The sequence below is a fragment of the Heterodontus francisci genome, unplaced genomic scaffold (genome assembly GCF_036365525.1).
Source record: "Heterodontus francisci isolate sHetFra1 unplaced genomic scaffold, sHetFra1.hap1 HAP1_SCAFFOLD_995, whole genome shotgun sequence".
NCBI lineage: Eukaryota > Metazoa > Chordata > Chondrichthyes > Heterodontiformes > Heterodontidae > Heterodontus > Heterodontus francisci.
This window is the reverse complement of record NW_027140609.1, coordinates 50,628-78,066: the sequence shown is the minus strand read 5'-3', so window position 1 is coordinate 78,066 and position 27,439 is coordinate 50,628. Positions and strand designations below refer to the sequence as shown.

General features: G+C 54.2%; 1 protein-coding gene across 1 annotated transcript; it reads left to right on the top strand.

The window, feature by feature from the left end:
- Positions 1–10,607: 10,607 nt before the first annotated feature.
- On the top strand, positions 10,608–18,886 carry LOC137360246 (neural retina-specific leucine zipper protein-like). Its single transcript, XM_068025755.1, has 2 exons — positions 10,608–10,703; positions 18,539–18,886. The coding sequence occupies exons 1-2, from the start codon at positions 10,608–10,610 to the stop codon at positions 18,884–18,886; spliced, it is 444 nt and encodes a 147-aa protein (XP_067881856.1).
- The last annotated feature ends 8,553 nt before the right edge of the window (positions 18,887–27,439 follow it).

Here is a 27,439-nt window from a genome sequence, read left to right as displayed (position 1 = left end):
GTGACCCCGAGGCCCAGACAGTGACCCCGAGGCCCAAACAGTGACCCCGAGGCCCAGACAGAGACCCCGCGGCCCAGACAGTGACCCCGAGGCAAAGACAGTGACCCCGAGACCCAGACAGTGACCCCGAAACTCAGACAGTGACCCCGAGGCTAAGACAGTGACCCCGAGACCCAGACAGTGACCCCGAGGCAAAGACAGTGACCCTGAGACCCAGACAGTGACCCCGAGGCAAAGACAGTGACCCCGAGACCCAGACAGTGACCCCGAGGCAAAGACAGTGACCCCGAGACCCAGACAGTGACCCCGAGGCCCAGACAGTGACCCCGAGACCCAGACAGTGATTCCGAGGCAAAGACAGTGACCCCGAGACCCAGACAGTGACCCCGAGGCAAAGACAGTGACCCCGAGGCCCAGCCAGTGACTCCGAGGCAAAGACAGTGACCCCGAGACCCAGACAGTGACCCCGAGACCCAGACAGTGACCCCCAGGCCCAGACAGTGACCCCGAGGCAAAGACAGTGACCCCGAGACACAGACAATGACCCCGAGACCCAGACAGTGACCCCGAGGCCCAGACAGTGACCCTGAGTCCCACACAGTGACCCCGAGGCCCAGACAGTGACCCCGAGTCCCACAAAGTGACCCCGAGGCAAAGACAGTGACCCCGAGACCCAGACAGTGACCCCGAGGCCCAGACAGTGACCCCGAGTCCCACACAGTGACCCCGAGACCCAGACAGTGACCCCGAGGCCCAAACAGTGACCCCGAAGCAAAGACAGTGACACCGAGGCAAAGACAGTGACCCCGAGACCCAGACAGTGACCCCGAGGCCCAGACAGTGACCCCGAGACCCAGACAGTGACCCCGAGGCAAAGACAGTGACCCCAAGACCCAGACAGTGACCCCGAGGCGAAGACAGTGACCCCGAGGCCCAGACAGTGACCCCAAGGCCCAGACAGTGACCCCGAGACCCAGACAGTGACCCCGAGGCAAAGACAGTGACCCCGAGGCCCAGCCAGTGACCCCGAGGCAAAGACAGTGACCCCGAGACCCAGACAGTGACCCCGAGACGCAGACAGTGACCCCCAGGCCCAGACAGTGACCCCGAGGCAAAGACAGTGACCCCGAGACACAGACAATGACCCCGAGACCCAGACAGTGACCCCGAGGCCCAGACAGTGACCCCGAGTCCCACACAGTGACCCCGAGGCCCAGACAGTGACCCCGAGTCCCACACAGTGACCCCGAGGCAAAGACAGTGACCCCGAGACCCAGACAGTGACCCCGAGGCAAAGACAGTGACCCCGAGGCAAAGACAGTGACCCCGTGACCCAGACAGTGACCCCGAGGCAAAGACAGTGACCCCGAGACCCAGACAGTGACCCCGAGGCAAAGACAGTGACCCCGAGACCCAGACAGTGGCCCCGAGGCCCAGACAGTGACCCCAAGACCCAGACAGTGACCCCGAGGCAAAGACAGTGACCCCGAGACCCAGACAGTGACCCTGAGGCAAAGACAGTGACCCCGAGGCAAAGACAGTGACCCCGAGACCCAGACACTGACCCCGAGGCAAAGTCAGTGACTCCGAGACCCAGACAGTGACCCCGAGGCCCAGACAGTGACCCTGAGGCAAAGACAGTGACACCGAGGCCCAGACAGTGACCCCAAGGCCCAGACAGTGACCCCGAGACCCAGACAGTGACCCCGCGGCCCAGACAGTGACCCCGAGACACAGACAATGACCCCGAGACCCAGACAGTGACCCCGAGACCCAGACAGTGACCCCGAGGCCCAGACAGTGACCCCGAGGCCCAGACAGAGACCCCGCGGCCCAGACAGTGACCCCGAGGCAAAGACAGTGACCCCGAGACCCAGACAGTGACCCCGAGACTCAGACAGTGACCCCGAGGCAAAGACAGTGACCCCGAGACCCAGACAGTGACCCCGAGGCAAAGACAGTGACCCCGAGACCCAGACAGTGACCCCGAGGCCCAGACAGTGACCCCGAGACCCAGACAGTGACCCCGAGGCAAAGACAGTGACCCCAAGACCCAGACAGTGACCCCGAGGCAAAGACAGTGACCCCGAGGCCCAGACAATGACCCCAAGGCCCAGACAGTGACCCCGAGACCCAGACAGTGACCCCGTGACTCAGACAGTGACCCCGAGGCAAAGACAGTGACCCCGAGGCCCAGCCAGTGACCCCGAGGCAAAGACAGTGACCCCAAGACCCAGACAGTGACCCCGAGACCCAGACAGTGACCCCCAGGCCCAGACAGTGACCCCGAGGCAAAGACAGTGACCCCGAGACACAGACAATGACCCCGAGACCCAGACAGTGACCCCGAGGCCCAGACAGTGACCCCGAGTCCCACACAGTGACCCCGAGGCCCAGACAGTGACCCCGAGTCCAACACAGTGACCCCGAGGCAAAGACAGTGACCCCGAGACCCAGACAGTGACCCCGAGGCAAAGACAGTGACCCCGAGGCAAAGACAGTGACCCCGTGACCCAGACAGTGACCCCGAGGCAAAGACAGTGACCCCGAGACCCAGACAGTGACCCCGAGGCAAAGACAGTGACCCCGAGACCCAGACAGTGGCCCCGAGGCCCAGACAGTGACCCCGAGACCCAGACAGTGACCCCGAGGCAAAGACAGTGACCCCGAGACCCAGACAGTGACCCTGAGGCAAAGACAGTGACCCCGAGGCAAAGACAGTGACCCCGAGACCCAGACACTGACCCCGAGGCAAAGTCAGTGACTCCGAGACCCAGACAGTGACCCCGAGGCCCAGACAGTGACCCTGAGGCAAAGACAGTGACACCGAGGCCCAGACACTGACCCCAAGGCCCAGACAGTGACCCCGAGACCCAGACAGTGACCCCGCGGCCCAGACAGTGACCCCGAGATACAGACAATGACCCCGAGACCCAGACAGTGACCCCGAGACCCAGACAGTGACCCCGAGGCCCAGACAGTGACCCCGAGGCCCAGACAGAGACCCCGAGACCCAGACAGTGACCCCGAGGCAAAGACAGTGACCCCGAGACCCAGTCAGTGACCCCGAGACTCAGACAGTGACCCCGAGGCTAAGACAGTGACCCTGAGACCCAGACAGTGACTCCGAGACAAAGACAGTGACCCCGAAACCCAGACAGTGACCCCGAGGCAAAGACAGTGACCCCGAGGCAAAGACAGTGACCCCGTGACCCAGACAGTGACCCCGAGGCAAAGACAGTGATCCCGAGACCCAGACAGTAACCCCGAGGCAAAGACAGTGACCCCGAGACCCAGACAGTGGCCCCGAGGCCCAGACAGTGACCCCGAGACCCAGACAGTGACCCCGAGGCAAAGACAGTGACCCCGAGACCCAGACAGTGACCCTGAGGCAAAGACAATGACCCCGAGGCAAAGACAGTGACCCCGAGACCCAGACACTGACCCCGAGGCAAAGTCAGTGACTCCGAGACCCAGACAGTGACCCCGAGGCCCAGACAGTGACCCTGAGGCAAAGACAGTGACACCGAGGCCCAGACAGTGACCCCAAGGCCCAGACAGTGACCCCGAGACCCAGACAGTGACCCCGCGGCCCAGACAGTGACCCCGAGACACAGACAATGACCCCGAGACCCAGACAGTGACCCCGAGACCCAGACAGTGACCCCGAGGCCCAGACAGTGACCCCGAGGCCCAGACAGAGACCCCGCGGCCCAGACAGTGACCCCGAGGCAAAGACAGTGACCCCGAGACCCAGACAGTGACCCCGAGACTCAGACAGTGACCCCGAGGCAAAGACAGTGACCCCGAGACCCAGACAGTGACCCCGAGGCAAAGACAGTGACCCCGAGACCCAGACAGTGACCCCGAGGCCCAGACAGTGACCCCGAGACCCAGACAGTGACCCCGAGGCAAAGACAGTGACCCCAAGACCCAGACAGTGACCCCGAGGCAAAGACAGTGACCCCGAGGCCCAGACAATGACCCCAAGGCCCAGACAGTGACCCCGAGACCCAGACAGTGACCCCGTGACTCAGACAGTGACCCCGAGGCAAAGACAGTGACCCCGAGGCCCAGCCAGTGACCCCGAGGCAAAGACAGTGACCCCAAGACCCAGACAGTGACCCCGAGACCCAGACAGTGACCCCCAGGCCCAGACAGTGACCCCGAGGCAAAGACAGTGACCCCGAGACACAGACAATGACCCCGAGACCCAGACAGTGACCCCGAGGCCCAGACAGTGACCCCGAGTCCCACACAGTGACCCCGAGGCCCAGACAGTGACCCCGAGTCCCACACAGTGACCCCGAGGCAAAGACAGTGACCCCTAGACCCAGACAGTGACCCCTAGGCAAAGACAGTGACCCCGAGGCAAAGACAGTGACCCCGTGACCCAGACAGTGACCCCGAGGCAAAGACAGTGACCCCGAGACCCAGACAGTGGCCCCGAGGCCCAGACAGTGACCCCGAGACCCAGACAGTGACCCCGAGGCAAAGACAGTGACCCCGAGACCCAGACAGTGACCCTGAGGCAAAGACAGTGACCCCGAGGCAAAGACAGTGACCCCGAGACCCAGACACTGACCCCGAGGCAAAGTCAGTGACTCCGAGACCCAGACAGTGACCCCGAGGCCCAGACAGTGACCCTGAGGCAAAGACAGTGACACCGAGGCCCAGACAGTGACCCCAAGGCCCAGACAGTGACCCCGAGACCCAGACAGTGACCCCGCGGCCCAGACAGTGACCCCGAGACACAGACAATGACCCCGAGACCCAGACAGTGACCCCGAGACCCAGACAGTGACCCCGAGGCCCAGACAGTGACCCCGAGGCCCAGACAGAGACCCCGCGGCCCAGACAGTGACCCCGAGGCAAAGACAGTGACCCCGAGACTCAGACAGTGACCCCGAGGCTAAGAAAGTGACCCTGAGACCCAGACAGTGACCCCGAGACAAAGACAGTGACCCCGAGACCCAGACAGTGACCCCGAGGCAAAGACAGTGACCCCGAGACCCAGACAGTGACCCCGAGGCCCAGACAGTGACCTCGAGACCCAGACAGTGATTCCGAGGCAAAGACAGTGACCCCGAGAACCAGACAGTGACCCCGAGGCAAAGACAGTGACCCCGAGGCCCAGCCAGTGACCCCGAGGCAAAGACAGTGACCCCGAGACCCAGACAGTGACCCCGAGACCCAGACAGTGACCCCCAGGCCCAGACAGTGACCCCGAGGCAAAGACAGTGACCCCTAGACACAGACAATGACCCCGAGACCCGGACAGTGATCCCGAGGCCCAGACAGTGACCCCGAGTCCCACACAGTGACCCCGAGGCAAAGACAGTGACCCCCGAGACCCAGACAGTGACCCCGAGGCCCAGACAGTGACCCCGAGTCCCTCACAGTGACCCCGAGACCCAGACAGTGACCCCTAGGCCCAAACAGTGACCCCGAAGCAAAGACAGTGACACCGAGGCAAAGACAGTGACCCCGAGACCCAGACAGTGACCCCGTGACCCAGACAGTGACCCCGAGGCAAAGACAGTGACCCCGAGACCCAGACAGTGGCCCCGAGGCCCAGACAGTGACCCCGAGACCCAGACAGTGACCCCGAGGCAAAGACAGTGACCCCGAGACCCAGACAGTGACCCTGAGGCAAAGACAGTGACCCCGAGGCAAAGACAGTGACCCCGAGACCCAGACACTGACCCCGAGGCAAAGTCAGTGACTCCGAGACCCAGACAGTGACCCCGAGGCCCAGACAGTGACCCCGAGGCAAAGACAGTGACACCGAGGCCCAGACAGTGACCCCAAGGCCCAGACAGTGACCCCGAGACCCAGACAGTGACCCCGCGGCCCAGACAGTGACCCCGAGACACAGACAATGACCCCGAGACCCAGACAGTGACCCCGAGACCCAGACAGTGACCCCGAGGCCCAGACAGTGACCCCGAGGCCCAGACAGAGACCCCGCGGCCCAGACAGTGACCCCGAGGCAAAGACAGTGACCCCGAGACTCAGACAGTGACCCCGAGGCTAAGAAAGTGACCCTGAGACCCAGACAGTGACCCCGAGACAAAGACAGTGACCCCGAGACCCAGACAGTGACCCCGAGGCAAAGACAGTGACCCCGAGACCCAGACAGTGACCCCGAGGCCCAGACAGTGACCTCGAGACCCAGACAGTGATTCCGAGGCAAAGACAGTGACCCCGAGAACCAGACAGTGACCCCGAGGCAAAGACAGTGACCCCGAGGCCCAGCCAGTGACCCCGAGGCAAAGACAGTGACCCCGAGACCCAGACAGTGACCCCGAGACCCAGACAGTGACCCCCAGGCCCAGACAGTGACCCCGAGGCAAAGACAGTGACCCCTAGACACAGACAATGACCCCGAGACCCGGACAGTGATCCCGAGGCCCAGACAGTGACCCCGAGTCCCACACAGTGACCCCGAGGCAAAGACAGTGACCCCCGAGACCCAGACAGTGACCCCGAGGCCCAGACAGTGACCCCGAGTCCCTCACAGTGACCCCGAGACCCAGACAGTGACCCCTAGGCCCAAACAGTGACCCCGAAGCAAAGACAGTGACACCGAGGCAAAGACAGTGACCCCGAGACCCAGACAGTGACCCCGAGGCCCAGACAGTGACCCCGAGACCCAGACAGTGACCCCGAGGCAAAGACAGTGACCCCAAGACCCAGACAGTGACCCCGATGCGAAGACAGTGACCCCGAGGCCCAGACAGTGACCCCAAGGCCCAGACAGTGACCCCGAGACCCAGACAGTGACCCCGAGGCAAAGACAGTGACCCCGAGGCCCAGCCAGTGACCCCGAGGCAAAGACAGTGACCCCGAGACCCAGACAGTGACCCCGAGACCCAGACAGTGACCCCCAGGCCCAGACAGTGACCCCGAGGCAAAGACAGTGACCCCGAGACACAGACAATGACCCCGAGACCCAGACAGTGACCCCGAGGCCCAGACAGTGACCCCGAGTCCCACACAGTGACCCCGAGGCCCAGACAGTGACCCCGAGTCCCACACAGTGACCCCGAGGCAAAGACAGTGACCCCGAGACCCAGACAGTGACCCCGAGGCAAAGACAGTGACCCTGAGGCAAAGACAGTGACCCCGTGACCCAGACAGTGACCCCGAGGCAAAGACAGTGACCCCGAGACCCAGACAGTGACCCCGAGGCAAAGACAGTGACCCCGAGACCCAGACAGTGGCCCCGAGGCCCAGACAGTGACCCCGAGACCCAGACAGTGACTCCGAGACAAAGACAGTGACCCCGAAACCCAGACAGTGACCCCGAGGCAAAGACAGTGACCCCGAGACCCAGACAGTGGCCCCGAGGCCCAGACAGTGACCCCGAGACCCAGACAGTGACCCCGAGGCAAAGACAGTGACCCCGAGACCCAGACAGTGACCCTGAGGCAAAGACAGTGACCCCGAGGCAAAGACAGTGACCCCGAGACCCAGACACTGACCCCGAGGCAAAGTCAGTGACTCCGAGACCCAGACAGTGACCCCGAGGCCCAGACAGTGACCCTGAGGCAAAGACAGTGACACCGAGGCCCAGACAGTGACCCCAAGGCCCAGACAGTGACCCCGAGACCCAGACAGTGACCCCGCGGACCAGACAGTGACCCCGAGACACAGACAATGACCCCGAGACCCAGACAGTGACCCCGAGACCCAGACAGTGACCCCGAGGCCCAGACAGTGACCCCGAGGCCCAGACAGAGACCCCGCGGCCCAGACAGTGACCCCGAGGCAAAGACAGTGACCCCGAGACCCAGACAGTGACCCCGAGACTCAGACAGTGACCCCGAGGCAAAGACAGTGACCCCGAGACCCAGACAGTGACCCCGAGGCAAAGACAGTGACCCTGAGACCCAGACAGTGACCCCGAGGCAAAGACAGTGACCCCGAGACCCAGACAGTGACCCCGAGGCAAAGACAGTGACCCCGAGACCCAGACAGTGACCCCGAGGCCCAGACAGTGACTCCGAGACCCAGACAGTGATTCCGAGGCAAAGACAGTGACCCCGAGACCCAGACAGTGACCCCGAGGCAAAGACAGTGACCCCGAGGCCCAGCCAGTGACCCCGAGGCAAAGACAGTGACCCCGAGACCCAGACAGTGACCCCGAGACCCAGACAGTGACCCCCAGGCCCAGACAGTGACCCCGAGGCAAAGACAGTGACCCCGAGACACAGACAATGACCCCGAGACCCAGACAGTGACCCCGAGGCCCAGACAGTGACCCCGAGTCCCACACAGTGACCCCGAGGCCCAGACAGTGACCCCGAGTCCCACACAGTGACCCCGAGGCAAAGACAGTGACCCCGAGACCCAGACAGTGACCCCGAGGCAAAGACAGTGACCCCGAGGCAAAGACAGTGACCCCGTGACCCAGACAGTGACCCCGAGGCAAAGACAGTGACCCCGAGACCCAGACAGTGACCCCGAGGCAAAGACAGTGACCCCGAGACCCAGACAGTGACCCCGAGGCCCAGACAGTGACCCCGAGACCCAGACAGTGACCCCGAGGCAAAGACAGTGACCCCGAGACCCAGACAGTGACCCCGAGGCAAAGACAGTGACCCCGAGGCCCAGACAGTGACCCCAAGGCCCAGACAGTGACCCCGAGACCCAGACAGTGACCCCGAGGCAAAGACAGTGACCCCGAGACCCAGACAGTGACCCCGAGGCCCAGACAGTGACCCCGAGACCCAGACAGTGACCCCGAGGCAAAGACAGTGACCCCGAGACCCAGACAGTGACCCTGAGGCAAAGACACTGACCCCGAGGCAAAGACAGTGACCCCGAGACCCAGACACTGACCCCGAGGCAAAGTCAGTGACCCCGAGACCCAGACAGTGACCCTGAGGCAAAGACAGTGACCCCGAGGCAAAGACAGTGACCCCGAGACCCAGACAGTGACCCCGAGGCAAAGACAGTGACCCCGAGGCCCAGACAGTGACCCCGAAACCCAGACAGTGACCCCGAGACTCAGACAGTGACCCCAAGGCCCAGACAGTGACCCCGAGGCAAAGACAGTGACCCCGAGGCAAAGACAGTGACCCCGAGGCCCAGACAGTGACCCCGAGGCAATGACAGTGACCCCGAGGCCCAGACAGTGACCCCGAGGCAAAGACAGTGACCTCGAGACCCAGACAGTGACACCGAGGCCCAGACAGTGACCCCGAGGCAAAGACAGTGACCCCGAGGCCCAGACAGTGACCCCGAGGCCCAGACAGTGACCCCGAGGCAAAGACAGTGACCCCGAGGCCCAGACAGTGACCCCGAGGCAAAGACAGTGACCTCGAGACCCAGACAGTGACACCGAGGCCCAGACAGTGACCCCGAGACCCAGACAGTGACCCCGAGGCAAAGACAGTGACCCCGAGACCCAGACAGTGACCCCGAGGCAAAGACAGTGACCCCGAGACCCAGACAGTGACCCCGAGGCAAAGACAGTGACCCCGAGACCCAGACAGTGACCCCAAGGCCCAGACAGTGACCCCGAGAGCCAGACAGTGACCCCGAGACCCAGACAGTGACCCTGAGGCAAAGACAGTGACCCCGAGGCCCAGGCAGTGACCCCGAGACACACACACTGACCCCGAGAGAGAGAGAGACAGTTAGAGAAACAGAGAGAGAGACAGAGAGACAAATAGAGAGAGAGTGAGAGAGACAGAGAGAGACAGAGAGAGTGAGAGGCAGAAAGAGTGAGAGAGAGAGAGAGTGAGACAGAGAGAGAGAGAGAGAGACAGGGAGAGAGAGATAGAGAGACAGAGACGGAGAGAGAGTGAGAGGGAGAGTGAGAGAGACACAGAGAGACAAACGGAGAGTGAGAGAGGGAGAGAGTGAGAGAGAGACAGAGAGAGACAGAAAGGGACAGAGTGACAGAGAGAGAGAGACAGAGAAAGACAGAAAGGGACAGAGTGATAGAGAGAGAGAGACAGAGAGAGACAGAGACAGAGACAGAGACAAATAGAGAGAGACAGAGAGAGAGAGACAGAGAGAGAGGCAGAGAAAGTTAGAGAGAGAGAGAGAGAGTGAGACAGAGAGAGACAGAGAGACAGAGAGAGAGAGACAGAGAGAGAGAGATGGAGAGAGAGTGAGAGAGACACAGAGAGACAAACGAAGAGTGAGAGAGGCAGAGAGTTAGAGAGAGACAGAGAGAGACAGAAAGGGACAGAGAGACAGAGAGAGAGAGACAGAGAGAGAGAGACAGAGAGAGGGAGATTAACCTCTTTCTCAGTCTGTGCTGTGGGTTTTGTTCCTGGATTAACCGTCTGCCAATTGGACACACCCCCTCGGCAAATCAGAAGGCTCCCCAGTCCTGATTGGACAGAAGTTTAATGCTGGGGAAAGGGACAGTATAAGTCGTTGATCAGTGCGAGTGACAGTGAGACTGGATCAGAGGGAGGGAAAGAGAGAGAGAGAGCGTTGTGACAGAGGAGAGCAGGAAGGAGGGAGTCACGAGCGGAGAAGAGGAAGAAGGAGGGAGTCTCGTGGTGGGGGCGAGAGACTGGGGCGAGTGTCGGAGTGGACGGAAAGTGAGGGAGGAGGGAGTGAAGGAGGGAAGGTGTGAGGAGATGGCGATGATCTTCTCTGAGCTTCGCACCTCCCCACTCTCCATGGAGTACGTCAATGACTTTGACCTGATGAAGTTTGAGGTGAAAGAGGAGCGAGTGGAGGAAGCCCCGTGCCTGCCTCGGATGGGAGATTCACTCAGCTCTACCCCCTATAACTCCATCCCCTCATCGCCGAGTCTCAGCGAGCCCGCCCTGGGGGACCACAATGGCAGCCTGGAGGAGTTGTACTGGATGGCGGGCTGTACCCAACCCCTGGACTCGGAGACAATGGTAATCGGTCCCGAGGACCCGGTGGAGGCCCTGATTGGCTCGTCGACTGGGGGGGTCGGCGCCGGAGGCCAGATCCAGGGGTTCGAGACTTTTTGCCCCCACCACCAGCACCACCACCTCCACCAGCTCCTGTCAACCGAGATCTTTGATGTCCGGCAACAACACGGGCAGGTAAACAGGAGGCGGGCATCAAACCGGGCAAAATGCTGTGAATCGGCAGAAGCATCTGATGAATGACTGGGTTTTGGTGATTGAGATTAGGGTTTTGGTGAATGTGTGGGTTTTGGCGAATGAGTTTAGCGTTTTGGTGACTGGGTGGGTTTTGGTGAATGGGTTTGGGTTTTGATGAATGGGTGGGTTTTGGTAAATGTGTTCAAGGCTTTGGTGAATGAGTGGGTTTTGGTGAATGAGTTTAGGGTTTTGGTGAATGGGTCGGTTTTGGTGAATGGGTTTAGGGTTTTGGTGAATGTATGGGTTATGTTGAATGAGGTTAGGGTTATGGTGAATTAGTTTAGGGTTTTGATGAATGGGTTTAGGGTTTTGGTGAATAGGTGGGTTTTGGTGAATGAATTTAGGGTATTGGTGAACAAATTTAGGGTTTTGGTGAATGAATTTAGGGTTTTGGTGAATGGGTTTAGGGTTTTGTTGATTTGTGATGGTTTTGGTGAATGGGTGGGTTTTGGTGAATGTGTTCAGGGTTTTGGTGAATGGTTTTAGGGTTTTGGTGAATGGGTCGGTTTTGGTGAATGGGTTTAGGGTTTTGGTGAATGGGTTTAGTGTTTTAGTGAATGGGTGGGCTTTGGTGAATGAGTTTAGAATTTGGTGAATGGGTGGGTTTTGGTGAATGGGTTTAGGGTTTTCGTGAATGGGTTTAGCGTTCTGGTGACTGGGTGAGTTTTGGTGAATGGGTTTGGGTTCTGTTCAATGTGTTCAAGGCTTTGGTGGATAGGTTTAAGGTTTTGGTGAATGGGTGGGTTTTGGTGAACAGGTTTAGGGTTTTGGTGAACGGGTGGGTTTTGGTGAACAGGTTTCGGGTTTTGGTAAACGGGTTTAGGGTTTTGGTGAACGGGTTTAAGGTTTTGGTGAATGGGTGGGTTTTGGTGAACAGATTTAGGGTTTTGGTGAACGGGTTTAGGGTTTTGGTGAATGGATGGGTTATGGTGAATGAGGTTAGGGTTATGGTGAATTAGTTTAGGGTTTTGATGAATGGGTTTAGGGTTTTGGTGAATGGGTGGATTTTGGTGAATGAATTTAGGCTAATGGTGAACAAATTTAGGGTTTTGGTGAATGAATTTAGGGTTTTGGTGAATGGGTTTAGGGATTTGTTAATTTGTGATGGTTTTGGTGAATGGGTGGGTTTTGGTGAATGGGTTTAGGGTTTTGGTGAATAGGTGGGTTTTGGTGAATGGGTTCAGGGTTTTGGTGAATGGGTTTAGTGTTTTGGAGAATGGGTTTAGTGTTTTGGTGAATGGATGGGTTTTGGTGAATGGGTTTAGAGTTTTGGTGAATGGGTTTAGGGTTTTGGTGAATGGGTGGGTTTTGGTAAATGTGTTCAAGGCTTTGGTGAATGGGTTTAAGGTTTTGGTGAATGGGTGGGTTTTGGTGAACAGGTTTAGGGTTTTGGTGACCAGGTTTAGGGTTTTGGTGAACGGGTTTAGGGTTTTGGTGAATGGCTTTAGGGTTTTGGTGAATGGATGGGTTATGGTGAATGAGGTTAGGGTTATGGTGAATTAGTTTAGGGTTTTGATGAATGGGTTTAGGGTTTTGGTGAATGGGTGGGTTTTGGTGAATGAATTTAGGGTTTTGGTGAATGGGTGGATTTTGGTGAATGGGTTTAGGGTTTTGGTGAATGGGTGGGCTTTGGTGAATGAGTTTAGAATTTGGTGAATGGGTGGGTTTTGGTGAATGGGTTTAAGGTTTTGGTGAATGGGTTTAGCGTTTTGGTGACTGGGTGGGTTTTGGTGAATGGGTTTGGGTTTTGATGAATGGGTGGGTTTTGGTGAATGGGTTTAGGGTTTTGTTGATTTGTGATGGTTTTGGTGAATGGGTGGGTTTTGGTGAATGTGTTCAGGGTTTTGGTGAATGGTTTTAGGGTTTTGGTGAATGGGTTTAGGGTTTTGGTGAATGGGTCGGTTTTGGTGAATGGGTTTAGGGTTTTGGTGAATGGGTTTAGTGTTTTAGTGAATGGGTGGGCTTTGGTGAATGTGTTTAAAATTTGGTGAATGGGTGGGTTTTGGTGAATGGGTTTAGGGTTTTCGTGAATGGGTTTAGCGTTCTGGTGACTGGGTGGGTTTTGGTGAATGGGTTTGGGTTCTGTTCAATGTGTTCAAGGCTTTGGTGGATAGGTTTAAGGTTTTGGTGAATGGGTGGGTTTTGGTGAACAGGTTTAGGGTTTTGGTGAACGGGTGGGTTTTGGTGAACAGGTTTCGGGTTTTGGTAAACGGGTTTAGGGTTTTGGTGAACGGGTTTAAGGTTTTGGTGAATGGGTGGGTTTTGGTGAACAGATTTAGGGTTTTGGTGAACGGGTTTAGGGTTTTGGTGAATGGATGGGTTATGGTGAATGAGGTTAGGGTTATGGTGAATTAGTTTAGGGTTTTGATGAATGGGTTTAGGGTTTTGGTGAATGGGTGGATTTTGGTGAATGAATTTAGGCTAATGGTGAACAAATTTAGGGTTTTGGTGAATGAATTTAGGGTTTTGGTGAATGGGTTTAAGGTTTTGGTGAATAGGTGGGTTTTGGTGAATGGGTTCAGGGTTTTGGTGAATGGGTTTAGTGTTTTGGTGAATGGGTTTAGTGTTTTGGTGAATGGATGGGTTTTGGTGAATGTGTTCAAGGCTTTGGTGAATGGGTTTAAGGTTTTGGTGAATGGGTGGGTTTTGGTGAACAGGTTTAGGGTTTTGGTGACCAGGTTTAGGGTTTTGGTGAACGGGTTTAGGGTTTTGGTGAATGGCTTTAGGGTTTTGGTGAATGGATGGGTTATGGTGAATGAGGTTAGGGTTATGGTGAATTAGTTTAGGGTTTTGATGAATGGGTTTAGGGTTTTGGTGAATGGGTGGGTTTTGGTGAATGATTTTAGGGTTTTGGTGAATGGGTGGATTTTGGTGAATGGGTTTAGGGTTTTGGTGAATGGGTGGGCTTTGGTGAATGAGTTTAGAATTTGGTGAATGGGTGGGTTTTGGTGAATGGGTTTAGCGTTTTGGTGACTGGGTGGGTTTTGGTGAATGGGTTTGGGTTTTGATGAATGGGTGGGTTTTGGTGAATGGGTTTAAGGTTTTGGTGAATGGGTGGGTTTTGGTGAACAGGTTTAGTGATTTGGTGAACAAGTTTAGGGTTTTGGTGAATGGCTTTAGGGATTTGGTGAATGGATGGGTTGTGGTGAATGCATTTAGAGTTTTGGTGAATGGATTTAGGGTTTTGGTGAATGGGTTTCGTGTTTTGGTGAATGGGTTTTGGTGTATGGGTCGGTTTTGGTGAATGGGTTTAGGGTTTTGGTGAATGGGTGGGCTTTGGTGAATGAGTTTAGAATTTGGTGAATGGGTGGGTTTTGGTGAATGGGTTTAAGGTTTTGGTGAATGGGTTTAGCGTTTTGGTGACTGAGTGGGTTTTGGTGAATGGGTTTGGGTTTTGATGAATGGGTGGGTTTTGGTGAAAGGGTTTAAGGTTTTGGTGAATGGGTGGGTTTTGGTGAACAGGTTTAGTGTTTTGGTGTACGAGTTTAGGGTTTTGGTGAATGGCTTTAGGGTTTTGGTGAATGGATGGGTTTTGGTGAATGCATTTAGAGTTTTGGTGAATGGATTTAGGGTTTTGGTGAATGGGATTAGGGTTTTGGTGAATGGGTTTAGTGTTTTGGTGAATGGGTTTTGGTGAATGGGTCGGTTTTGGTGAATGGTTTTAGGGTTTTGGTGAATGGGTGGGTTTTGGTGAATGGGTTTGGGGATTTGGTGAATGGGTTAAGGGTTTTGGTGAATGAGTGGGCTTTAGTTTAGTTTAGTTTAGAGATACAGCACCAAAACAGGCCCTTCGGCCCACCGAGTCTGTGCCGACCATCAACCACCCATTTATACTAATCCTACATTCCTAGTACATCCCCACCTGTCCCTTGGTGAATGGGTGAGTTTTGGTGAATGGGTTTAGGGTTTTGGTGAATGGGTTTAGCGTTTTGGTGACTGGGTGGGTTTTGGTGAATGGGTTTGGGTTTTGATGAATGGGTGGGTTTTGTTCAATGTTTTCAAGGCTTTGGTGAATGGGTTTAAGGTTTTGGTGAATGGGTGGGTTTTGGTGAACAGGTTTAGGGTTTTGGTGAACGGGTTTAGGGTTTTGGTGAATGGATGGGTTATGGTGAGCAGGTTTAGGGTTTTGGTGAATAGGTTTAGGGTTTTGGTGAATGGATGGGTTATGGTGAATGAGGTTAGGGTTATGGTGAATTAGTTTAGGGTTTTGATGAATGGGTTTAGGGTTTTGGTGAATGGGTGGGTTTTGGTGACCGAGTTTAGGGTTTTGGTGAATGAATTTAGGGTTTCGGTGAATGGGTTTAGTGTTTTGGTGACTGGGTGGGTTTTAGTGAATGGGTTTGGGTTTTGATGAATGGGTGGGTTTTGTTCAATGTGTTCAAGGCTTTGGTGAATGGGTTTAAGGTTTTGGTGAATGGGTGGGTTTTGGTGAACAGGTTTAGGGTTTTGGTGAACGGGTATAGGGTTTTGGTGAATGGATGGGTTAAGGTGAGCAGGTTTAGGGTTTTGGTGAATGGGTTTAGGGTTTTGGTGAATGGATGGGTTATGGTGAATGAGGTTAGGGTTATGGTGAATTAGTTTAGGGTTTTGATGAATGGGTTTAGGGTTTTGGTGAATGGGTGGGTTTTGGTGACCGAGTTTAGGGTTTTGGTGACCGAGTTTAGGGTTTTGGTGAACAAATCTAGGGTATTGGTGAACAAATTTAGGGTTTTGGTGAATGAATTTAGGGTTTTGGTGAATGGGTTCAGGGTTTTGGTGAATGGGTTTAGTGTTTTGGTGAATGGGTTTAGGGTTTTGGTGAATGGGTTTAGGGTTTTGGTGAATTGGTGGGTTTTGGTGAATGGGTTTAGGGTTTTGGTGAATGGGTTTAGGGTTTTGCTGAATGGGTGGGTTTTGGTGAATGGGTTTAGGGTTTGGTTGAATGGGTTGGTTTTGATGAGTGGGTTTAGGCTTTTGGTGAACGAGTTTAGGGCTTTGGTAAATGTGTAGTTTTGTTGAATGGGTGAGTTTTGGTGAATAAGTTTAGGGTTTTGGTGAACAGATTTAGTGTTTTGTTGAACGAGTTTATGGCTTTGGTGATTGTGTAGTTTTGGTGAATGGGTGGGTTTTGGTGAATGAGTTTAGGGTTTTGTTGAATGGGTGAGTTTTGGTTAATAAGTTTAGGGTTTTGGTGAACAGATTTAGGGTTTTGTTGAACGAGTTTAGGGCTTTGGTGAATAGGTTGGTTTTGGTGAATGGGTTTAGGGTTCTGGTGAATGGGTTTAATGCTTTGGTGAATGGGTGTGTTTTGGTGATTGGGTGGGTTTCGGTGAATGATTTCAGGATTTTGGTGAATGGGTGGGCTTTGGTGAATTGGTTTAGGGCTTTGTTGAATGAGTTTAGTGTTTTGGTGAATGGGTGTGTTTTGGTGAATTAGTTTAGGGATTTGGTGAATTAGTTTAGGGATTTGGTGAATGGGTGGGCTTTGGTGAATGTGTTTAGGGTTCTGGTGAATGGGTTTAATGCTTTGGTGAATGGGTGTGTTTTGGTGATTGGGTGGGTTTTGGTGAATGAGTTTAGGGTTTTTAGTTTCAGTTTAGTTCTGTTTAGAGATACAGCACTGAAACAGTCCCTTCGGCCTACCGAGTCTGTGCCGACCATCAACCATCCATATATACTAATCCTACACTAATCCCATATTCCTACCACATCCCCACCTGTCCCTATATTTCCCTACCACCTACCTATACTAGGGGCAATTTATAATGGCCAATTTACCTACCAACCTGCAAGTCTTTTGACTTGTGGGAGGAAACCGGAGCACCCGGAGAAAACCCAGGCAGACACAGTGAGAACTTGCAAACTCCACACAGGCAGTACCCAGAATCGAACCCAGGTCGTTGGAGCTGTGAGGCTGCGGTGCTAACCACTGCGCCACTGTGCATTCATTTGGTGAATGAGTTTAGGGTTTTGGTGAATGGATAGGTTTTGGTTAATGGATGGGTTTTGGTGAACGGGTTTAGGGTTTTGGTGAATGGGTTTAGGGTTTTGGTGAACAAATTTAGGGTTTTGGTGAATGAATTTAGAGTTTTGGTGAAGGGGTTTAGGGTATTGGTGAACAAATTTAGGGTTTTGGTGAATGAATTTAGGGTTTTGGTGAAGGGGTTTAGGGTTTTGTTGATTGGTGATGGTTTTGGTGAATGGGTGGGTTTTGGTGAATGGGTTTAGGGTTTTGGTGAATGGATAGGTTTTGGTTAATGGATGGGTTTTGGTGAACGGGTTTAGGGTTTTGGTGAATGGGTTTAGGGTTTTGGTGAACAAATTTAGGGTTTTGGTGAATGAATTTAGGGTTTTGGTGAAGGGGTTTAGGGTATTGGTGAACAAATTTAGGGTTTTGGTGAATGAATTTAGGGTTTTGGTGAAGGGGTTTAGGGTTTTGGTGAACAAATTTAGGGTTTTGGTGAATGAATTTAGGGTTTTGGTGAAGGGGTTTAGGGTATTGGTGAACAAATTTAGGGTTTTGGTGAATGAATTTAGGGTTTTGGTGAAGGGGTTTAGGGTTTTGTTGATTGGTGATGGTTTTGGTGAATGGGTGGGTTTTGGTGAATGGGTTTAGGGTTTTGGTGAATTGGTGGGTTTTGGTGAATGGGTTTAGGGTTTTGGTGAATGGGTGGGTTTTGGTCAATGGGTGGGTTTTGGTGAATGAGTTCAGGGTTTTGGTGAATGGGTTCAGTGTTTTGGTGAATGGGGGTTTCGTATTTTGGTGAATGGGTGGGTTTTGGTGAATGGGTTTAGGGTTTTGATGAATGGGTGTGTTTTGGTTCATGGGTTTAGGGTTTTGGTGCATGGGTTTATGTTTTTGGAGAATGGGTGGGTTTTGGTGAATGGGTTTAGGGTTTGGTTGAATGGGTTGGTTTTGATGAGTGGGTTTAGGGCTTTGGTGAATGGGTTGGTTTTGGTGAATGGGTTTAGGGTTTTGGTGGATGGGTGGGTTTTGGAAAATGATTTTAGGGTTTTGGTGAATGGGTGGGCTTTGGTTAATGGTGATAGGGTTTTGGTGAATGGGTTTAGGGTTTTGGTGAATGGGTGGGTTTTGGAGAATGGTTTGAGTGTTTTGGTGAATGGGTGGGTTTTGGTGAATGGTTATAGGGTTTTGGTGAATGGTTATAGGGTTTTGGTGAATGGGTTTAGGGTTTTGTTGAACGGGTTTAGGGCTTTGGTGAATGTGTAGTTTTGGTGAGTGGGTGGGTTTTGGTGAATGAGTTTAGAGCTTTGGTGAATGGGTTGGTTATGGTGAATGGTGATTTGTGATGGCTTTGTTGTCCTTTATTGGCCTCTTGACTCTTCCCAATAGCTAATGTTTACATTTTCTTTTCCTTCCCCTCTCTCCCCACCACTCCACACCACCGCTACACCCCCAGCAGTTCCGGCCCCCCCATCGCACTTCCGAGCCCCTCAGCGATGAGCAGCTGATGGGCATGTCGGTACGCCAGCTGAACCGGCAGCTGCGGGGGCTGGGCAAGGACGAGGTTGGGCGCCTGAAGCAGCGGCGCCGGACGCTGAAGAACCGAGGCTACGCCCAATCCTGTCGCTCTAAACGTGTCCACCAGCGCCAGGCCCTAGAGAGTGAGAGGAGCCAGTTGCTTGAGCAGCTTGCCCTCCTGCGGGCGGAGGCCGCCCGACTGGCCAGGGAGCGGGACGCCTACCAGAACCGGTGCCAGCGGTTGGCGACAGGGGGTGGCGGGGGAGGGGGAGCGCCCCTGGCCGAGAAGCCGTCTTCGCCCGCCTTCTACCTGTGATGGACCAGCAAGAGAGAGAGAGCTCCTCCCAGATGGGGCACAGACCTGGCGTGACGATTCAACATTGGCTTGGCATCAATCGCGCCTCAAAACGTCCTCTCCCACACTTCAGCCACCCTCCACGTGACTCCAGTCCCACTCAGGAACACACATGATTAATGGCCCCCACCATCACTCCACCCACCATTCCCCTCCCCGCGCTCTCTTCAGGTGCCAATCCTCCCTGAGGCCCATCCTCACAGGAGAGACAGAAAAGATAGCCCCCATGCAGAGCAGGATCCTGTGAGGGGCCGCTGGAAGCTGCTTTAAGAGGGATCCTCCTTCCCTCTCCAACTCCTCTCCCCACCCTGAGCCCACCTCCAAGTTGATGTGAGTGGTTTAAGAGAGAGGTCGCGGAAGGAGCCATGGTCAATGGGAGACCAACGTGCGAGGAGGCCCGAGCTCGGGGCCAGAGAACGACGAAGCAGAAACAGCTTCCTGAAAGGGCGCAGGCATGTAAACGTCAAGGGGCGGAAGGGATGAAGAGTTCAAAGGCAGCAATTGTTTTAAAAGCCAGTGGACTGGTACAAAGATTAATGGAAATGGACCAATGGGATGTCAGACTCTTTGACTCGAGAGGACTAGAAGTTAAGTTATAGCTGGACTCGAGTTAGACATCCCACCTGGAGTAACTGAGTTCAGTTCCAGGTGCCCATAACTTGACAAGGATATATCACTCTCGGAAACATGCAGCCCAGATTCAACAGACTGATCCGCCGCCCCCTCTGCATCGCACCCCCCATCACCATATCCTTCCTTTCCCATCTCCGTCATGTGTTTATCCAGCTTCCCTCTTAAATACATCAACACTGTTCACGTCAAACACTCCCTGTGAGAGTCAGTTCCACATTCTCCCCACTCACCGTAATAGTGAGTTCCACATTCTCCCCACTCCCCGTGATAGCGAGGTCCACATTCTCCCCACTCCCCGTGATAGTGAGTTCTACATTCTCCCCACTCCCCGTGATAGCGAATTCCACATTCTCCCCACTCCCTGTGATAGTGAATTCCACATTCTCCCCATTCCCTGTGATAGCGAGTTCCACATTCTCCCCACTCCCCGTGATAGTGAGTTCCACATTCTCCCCATTCCCTGTGATAGCGAGTTCCACATTCTCCCCACTCCCTGTGATCGTGAGTTCCACATTCTCCCCACTCCCCGTGATAGCGAGTTCCACATTCTCCCCACTCCCCGTGATAGCGAGTTCCACATTCTCCCCACTCCCCGTGATAGCGAGTTCCACATTCTCCCCATTCCCTGTGATAGCGAGTTCCACATTCTCCCCACTCCCTGTGATAATGATTTCCACATTCTCCCCACTCCCCGTGATAGTGAGTTCCACATTCTCCCCATTCCCTGTGATAGTGAGTTCCACATTCTCCCCACTCCCCGAGATAGCGAGTTCCACATTCTCCCCACTCCCTGTGATAGCGAGTTCCACACTCTCCCCACTCCCTGTGATAGCGAGTTCCACATTCTCCCCATTCCCTGTGATAGCGAGTTCCACATTCTCCCCACTCCCCGAGATAGTGAGTTCCACATTCTCTCCACTCCCCGTGATAGTGAGTTCCACATTCTCCCCACTCCCTGTGACAGTGAGTTTCACATTCTCCCCACTCCCTGTGATAGTGAGTTCCACATTCCTCCCACTCCCTGTGATAGTGAGTTCCACATTCTCCCCACTCCCTGTGATAGCGAGTTCCACATTCTCCCCACTCCCTGTGATAGTGAGTTCCACATTCTCCCCACTCCCTGTGATAGCGAGTTCCACATTCTCCCCACTCCCTGTGATAGTGAGTTCCACATTCTCCCCACTCCCCGTGATAGTGAGTTCCACATTCTCCCCACTCCCCGTGATATTGAGTTCCACATTCTCCCCACTCCCTGTGATAGCGAGTTCCACATTCTCCCCACTCCCCGTGATAGTGAGTTCCACATTCTCCCCACTCCCCGTGATAGTGAGTTCCACATTCTCCCCACTCCCTGTGATAGTGAGTTCCACATTCTCCCCACTCCCTGTGATAGTGAGTTCCACATTCTCCCCACTCCCTGTGATAGTGAGTTCCACATTCTCCCCACTCCCCGTGATAGTGAGTTCCACATTCTCCCCACTCCCCGTGATAGTGAGTTCCACATTCTCCCCACTCCCTGTGATAGTGAGTTCCACATTCTCCCCACTCCCTGTGATAGTGAGTTCCACATTCTCCCCACTCCCTGTGATAGCGAGTTCCACATTCTCCCCACTCCCTGTGATAGTGAGTTCCACATTCTCCCCATTCCCTGTGATAGTGAGTTCCACATTCTCCCCACTCCCTGTGATAGTGAGTTCCACATTCTCCCCACTCCCTGTGATAGCGAGTTCCACATTCTCCCCACTCCCTGTGATAGTGAGTTCCACATTCTCCCCACTCCCCGTGATAGCGATTTCCACATTCTCCCCACTCCCCGTGATAGTCAGTTCTACATTCTCCCCACTCCCCGTGATAGTGAGTTCCACATTCTCCCCACTCCCCGTGATAGTGAGTTCCACATTCTCCCCACTCCCTGTGATAGTGAGTTCCACATTCTCCCCACTCCCCGTGATAGTGAGTTCCACATTCTCCCCACTCCCTGTGATAGTGAGTTCCACATTCTCCCCACTCCCTGTGATAGCGAGTTCCACATTCTCCCCACTCCCCGTGATAGCGAGTTCCACATTCTCCCCACTCCCCGTGATAGCGAGTTCCACATTCTCACCACTCCCCGTGATAGTGAGTTCCACATTCTCCCCACTCCCCGTGATAGCGAGTTCCACATTCTCCCCACTCCCTGTGATAGCGAGTTCCACATTCTCCCCACTCCCCGTGATAGCGAGTTCCACATTCTCACCACTCCCCGTGATAGTGAGTTCCACATTCTCCCCACTCCCCGTGATAGCGAGTTCCACATTCTCCCCACTCCCTGTGATAGCGAGTTCCACATTCTCCCCACTCCCCGTGATAGTGAGTTCCACATTCTCCCCACTCCCTGTTATAGTGAGTTCCACATTCTCCCCACTCCCTGTGATAATGATTTCCACATTCTCCCCACTCCCTGTGATAGTGAGTTCTACATTCTCCCCACTCCCTGTGATAGTGAGTTCTACATTCTCCCCACTCCCTGTGATAGTGAGTTCTACATTCTCCCCACTCCCCATGATAGTGAGTTCCACATTCTCCCCACTCCCTGTGATAATGATTTCCACATTCTCCCCACTCCCCGTGATAGTGAGTTCCACATTCTCCCCACTCCCTGTGATAGTGAGTTCTACATTCTCCCCACTCCCCGTGATAGTGAGTTCCACATTCTCCCCACTCCCTGTGATAGTGAGTTCTACATTCTCCCCACTCCCCGTGATAGTGAGTTCCACATTCTCCCCACTCCCCGTGATAGTGAGTTCTACATTCTCCCCACTCCCCGTGATAGTGAGTTCCACATTCTCCCCACTCCCTGTGATAGCGAGTTCCACATTCTCCCCACTCCCCGTGATAGTGAGTTCGACATTCTCCCCACTCCCCGTGATTGTGAGTTCCACATTCTCCCCACTCCCCGTGATAGTGAGTTCCACATTCTCCCCACTCCCTGTGATAATGAGTTCCACATTCTCCCCACTCCCCGTGATAGTGAGTTCCACATTCTCCCCACTCCCTCTTATAGTGAGTTCCACATTCTCCGCACACCCTGTGGTAGCGAGTACCAAATTTTCCGCACTCCCCGTGATAGTGAGTTCCACATTCTCCACACTCCCTCTTATACTGAGTTCGACATTCTCCCCACTCCCCGTGATTGTGCGTTCCACATTCTCCCCACTCCCTGTGGTAGCGAGTTCCACATTCTCCCCACTCCCTGTGATAGCGAGTTCCACATTCTCCCCACTCACTGTGATAGTGAGTTCCACATTCACCCCACTCCCCATGATAGTGAGTTCCACATTCTCCCCACTCCCTGTGATAGTGAGTTCCACATTCTCCCCACTCCCCGTGATAGCGGGTTCCACAGTCTACCCACTCCCCGGGATAGCGAGTTCCACATTCTCCCCACTCCCTGTGATTGCAGGTTCCACATTCTCCCCACTCCCTGTGATATCGAGTTCCACATTCTCCCCACTCCCTGTGATAGTGAATTCCACATTCTCCCCACTCCCTGTGATAGTGAGTTCCACATTCTCCCCACTCCCCGTAATAGTGAGTTCCACATTCTCCCCACTCCCCGTGATAGAGAGTTCCACATTCTCCCCACTCCCCGTGATAGTGAGTTCCACATTCTCCCCACTCCCTGTGATAGGGAGTTCCACATTCTCCCCACTCCCTGTTATAGTGAGTTCCACATTCTCCCCACTCCCCGTGATAGTGAGTTCCACATTCTCCGCACTCCCCGTGATAGTGAGTTCCACATTCTCCCCACTCCCTGTTATAGTGAGTTCCACATTCTCCCCACTCCCCGTGATAGTGAGTTCCACATTCTCCCCACTCCCTGTGATAGTGAGTTCCACATTCTCCCCACTCCCTGTGATAATGAGTTCCACATTCTCCCCACTCCCCGTGATAGTGAGTTCCACATTCTCCCCACTCCCTTTTATAGTGAGTTCCACATTCTCCGCACACCCTGTGGTAGCGAGTACCACATTCTCCACACTCCCTCTTATACTGAGTTCCACATTCTCCCCACTCCCCGTGATAGCGAGTTCCACATTCTCCCCACACCCTGTGGTAGCGAGTTCCACATTCTCCCCACTCCCTGTGATAGCGAGTTCCACATTCTCCCCACTCCCCATGATAGTGAGTTCCACATTCTCCCCACTCCCTGTGATAGCGAGTTCCACATTCTCCCCACTCCCCGTGATAGTGAGTTCTACATTCTCCCCACTCCCCGTGATAGTGAGTTCCACATTCTCCCCACTCCCCGTGATAGTGAGTTCCACATTCTCCCCACTCCCTGTGATAGCGAGTTCCACATTCTCCCCACTCCCTGTGATAGCGAGTTCCACATTCTCCCCACTCCCCGTGATAGTGAGTTCCACATTCTCCCCACTCCCTGTGATAGCGAGTTCCACATTCTCCCCACTCCCAGTGATAGTGAGTTCCACATTCTCCCCACTCCCTGTGATAGTGAGTTCCACATTCTCCCCACTCCCTGTGATAGTGAGTTCCACATTCTCCCCACTCCCTGTGATAGTGAGTTCCACATTCTCCCCACTCCCCGTGATATCGAGTTCCACATTCTCCCCACTCCCTGTGATAGTGAGTTCCACATTCTCCCCACTCCCCGTGATAGTGAGTTCCACATTCTCCCCACTCCCTGTGATAGCGAGTTCCACATTCTCCCCACTCCCTGTGATTGCGGGTTCCACATTCTCCCCACTCCCTGTGACAGTGAGTTCCACATTCTCCCCACTCCCTGTGATTGCGGGTTCCACACTCTCCCCACTCCCCGTGATAGTGAGTTCCACATTCTCCCCACTCCCCGTGATAGCGAGTTCCACATTCTCCCCACTCCCTGTGATAGTGAGTTCCACATTCTCCCCACTCCCCGTGATAGCGAGTTCCACATTCTCCCCACTCCCTGTGATAGCGAGTTCCACATTCTCCCCACTCCCTGTGATAGCGAGTTCCACATTCTCCCCACTCCCTGTGATAGCGAGTTCCACATTCTCCCCACTCCCTGTGATAGCGAGTTCCACATTCTCCCCACTCCCTGTGATAGTGAGTTCCACATTCTCCCCACTCCCTGTGATAGCGAGTTCCACATTCTCCCCACTCCCTGTGATAGTGAGTTCCACATTCTCCCCACTCCCTGTGATAGCGAGTTCCACATTCTCCCCACTCCCTGTGATAGTGAGTTCCACATTCTCCCCACTCCCCGTGATAGCGATTTCCACATTCTCCCCACTCCCCGTGATAGCGAGTTCCACATTCTCCCCACTCCCTGTGATAGTGAGTTCCACATTCTCCCCACTCCCTGTGATAGTGAGTTCCACATTCTCTCCACTCCCCGTGATAGTGAGTTCCACATTCTCCCCACTCCCCGTGATAGAGAGTTCCACATTCTCCCCACTCCCCGTGATAGTGAGTTCCACATTCTCCCCACTCCCCGTGATAGTGAGTTCCACATTCTCCCCACTCTCCTTGATAGTGAGTTCCACATTCTCCCCACTCCCCGTGATAGTGAGTTCCACATTCTCTCCACTCCCCGTCATAGTGAGTTCCACATTCTCCCCACTCCCTGTGATAGCGAGTTCCACATTCTCCCCACTCCCTGTGATAGCGAGTTCAACATTCTCCCCACTCCCCTTGATAGTGAGTTCCACATTCTCCCCACTCCCTGTTATAGTGAGTTCCACATTCTCCCCACTCCCTGTGATAATGATTTCCACATTCTCCCCACTCCCTGTGATAGCGAGTTCCACATTCTCCCCACTCCCCGTGATAGTCAGTTCTACATTCTCCCCACTCCCCGTGATAGTGAGTTCCACATTCTCCCCACTCCCCGTGATAGTGAGTTCCACATTCTCCCCACTCCCTGTGATAGTGAGTTCCACATTCTCCCCACTCCCTGTGATAATGATTTCCACATTCTCCCCACTCCCTGTGATAGTGAGTTCTACATTCTCCCCACTCCCTGTGATAGTGAGTTCTACATTCTCCCCACTCCCCATGATAGTGAGTTCCACATTCTCCCCACTCCCTGTGATAATGATTTCCACATTCTCCCCACTCCCCGTGAAAGTGAGTTCCACATTCTCCCCACTCCCTGTGATAGTGAGTTCTACATTCTCCCCACTCCCCGTGATAGTGAGTTCCACATTCTCCCCACTCCCTGTGATAGTGAGTTCTACATTCTCCCCACTCCCCGTGATAGTGAGTTCCACATTCTCCCCACTCCCCGTGATAGTGAGTTCTACATTCTCCCCACTCCCCGTGATAGTGAGTTCCACATTCTCCCCACTCCCTGTGATAACGAGTTCCACATTCTCCCCACTCCCCGTGATAGTGAGTTCGACATTCTCCCCACTCCCCGTGATTGTGAGTTCCACATTCTCCCCACTCCCCGTGATAGTGAGTTCCACATTCTCCCCACTCCCTGTGATAATGAGTTCCACATTCTCCCCACTCCCCGTGATAGTGAGTTCCACATTCTCCCCACTCCCTCTTATAGTGAGTTCCACATTCTCCGCACACCCTGTGGTAGCGAGTACCAAATTTTCCGCACTCCCCGTGATAGTGAGTTCCACATTCTCCACACTCCCTCTTATACTGAGTTCGACATTCTCCCCACTCCCCGTGATTGTGCGTTCCACATTCTCCCCACTCCCTGTGGTAGCGAGTTCCACATTCTCCCCACTCCCTGTGATAGTGAGTTCCACATTCTCCCCACTCACTGTGATAGTGAGTTCCACATTCTCCCCACTCCCTGTGGTAGCGAGTTCCACATTCTCCCCACTCCCTGTGATAGTGAGTTCCACATTCACCCCACTCCCCATGATAGTGAGTTCCACATTCTCCCCACTCCCTGTGATAGCGAGTTCCACATTGTCCCCACTCCCCGTGATAGTGAGTTCTACATTCTCCCCACTCCCCGTGATAGTGAGTTCCACATTCTCCCCACTCCCCGTGACAGTGAGTTCCACATTCTCCCCACTCCCTGTGATAGCGAGTTCCACATTCTCCCCACTCCCCGTGATAGTGAGTTCCACATTCTCCCCACTCCCTGTGATAGCGTGTTCCACATTCTCCCCACTGCCAGTGATAGTGAGTTCCACATTCTCCCCACTCCCTGTGATAGTGAGTTCCACATTCTCCCCACTCCCCGTGATAGCGGGTTCCACAGTCTACCCACTCCCCGGGATAGCGAGTTCCACATTCTCCCCACTCCCTGTGATTGCAGGTTCCACATTCTCCCCACTCCCTGTGATATCGAGTTCCACATTCTCCCCACTCCCTGTGATAGTGAATTCCACATTCTCCCCACTCCCTGTGATAGTGAGTTCCACATTCTCCCCACTCCCCGTAATAGTGAGTTCCACATTCTCCCCACTCCCCGTGATAGAGAGTTCCACATTCTCCCCACTCCCCGTGATAGTGAGTTCCACATTCTCCCCACTCCCTGTGATAGGGAGTTCCACATTCTCCCCACTCCCTGTTATAGTGAGTTCCACATTCTCCCCACTCCCTGTGATAGTGAGTTCCACATTCTCCGCACTCCCCGTGATAGTGAGTTCCACATTCTCCCCACTCCCTGTTATAGTGAGTTCCACATTCTCCCCACTCCCCGTGATAGTGAGTTCCACATTCTCCCCACTCCCTGTGATAGTGAGTTCCACATTCTCCCCACTCCCTGTGATAATGAGTTCCACATTCTCCCCACTCCCCGTGATAGTGAGTTCCACATTCTCCCCACTCCCTTTTATAGTGAGTTCCACATTCTCCGCACACCCTGTGGTAGCGAGTACCACATTCTCCACACTCCCTCTTATACTGAGTTCCACATTCTCCCCA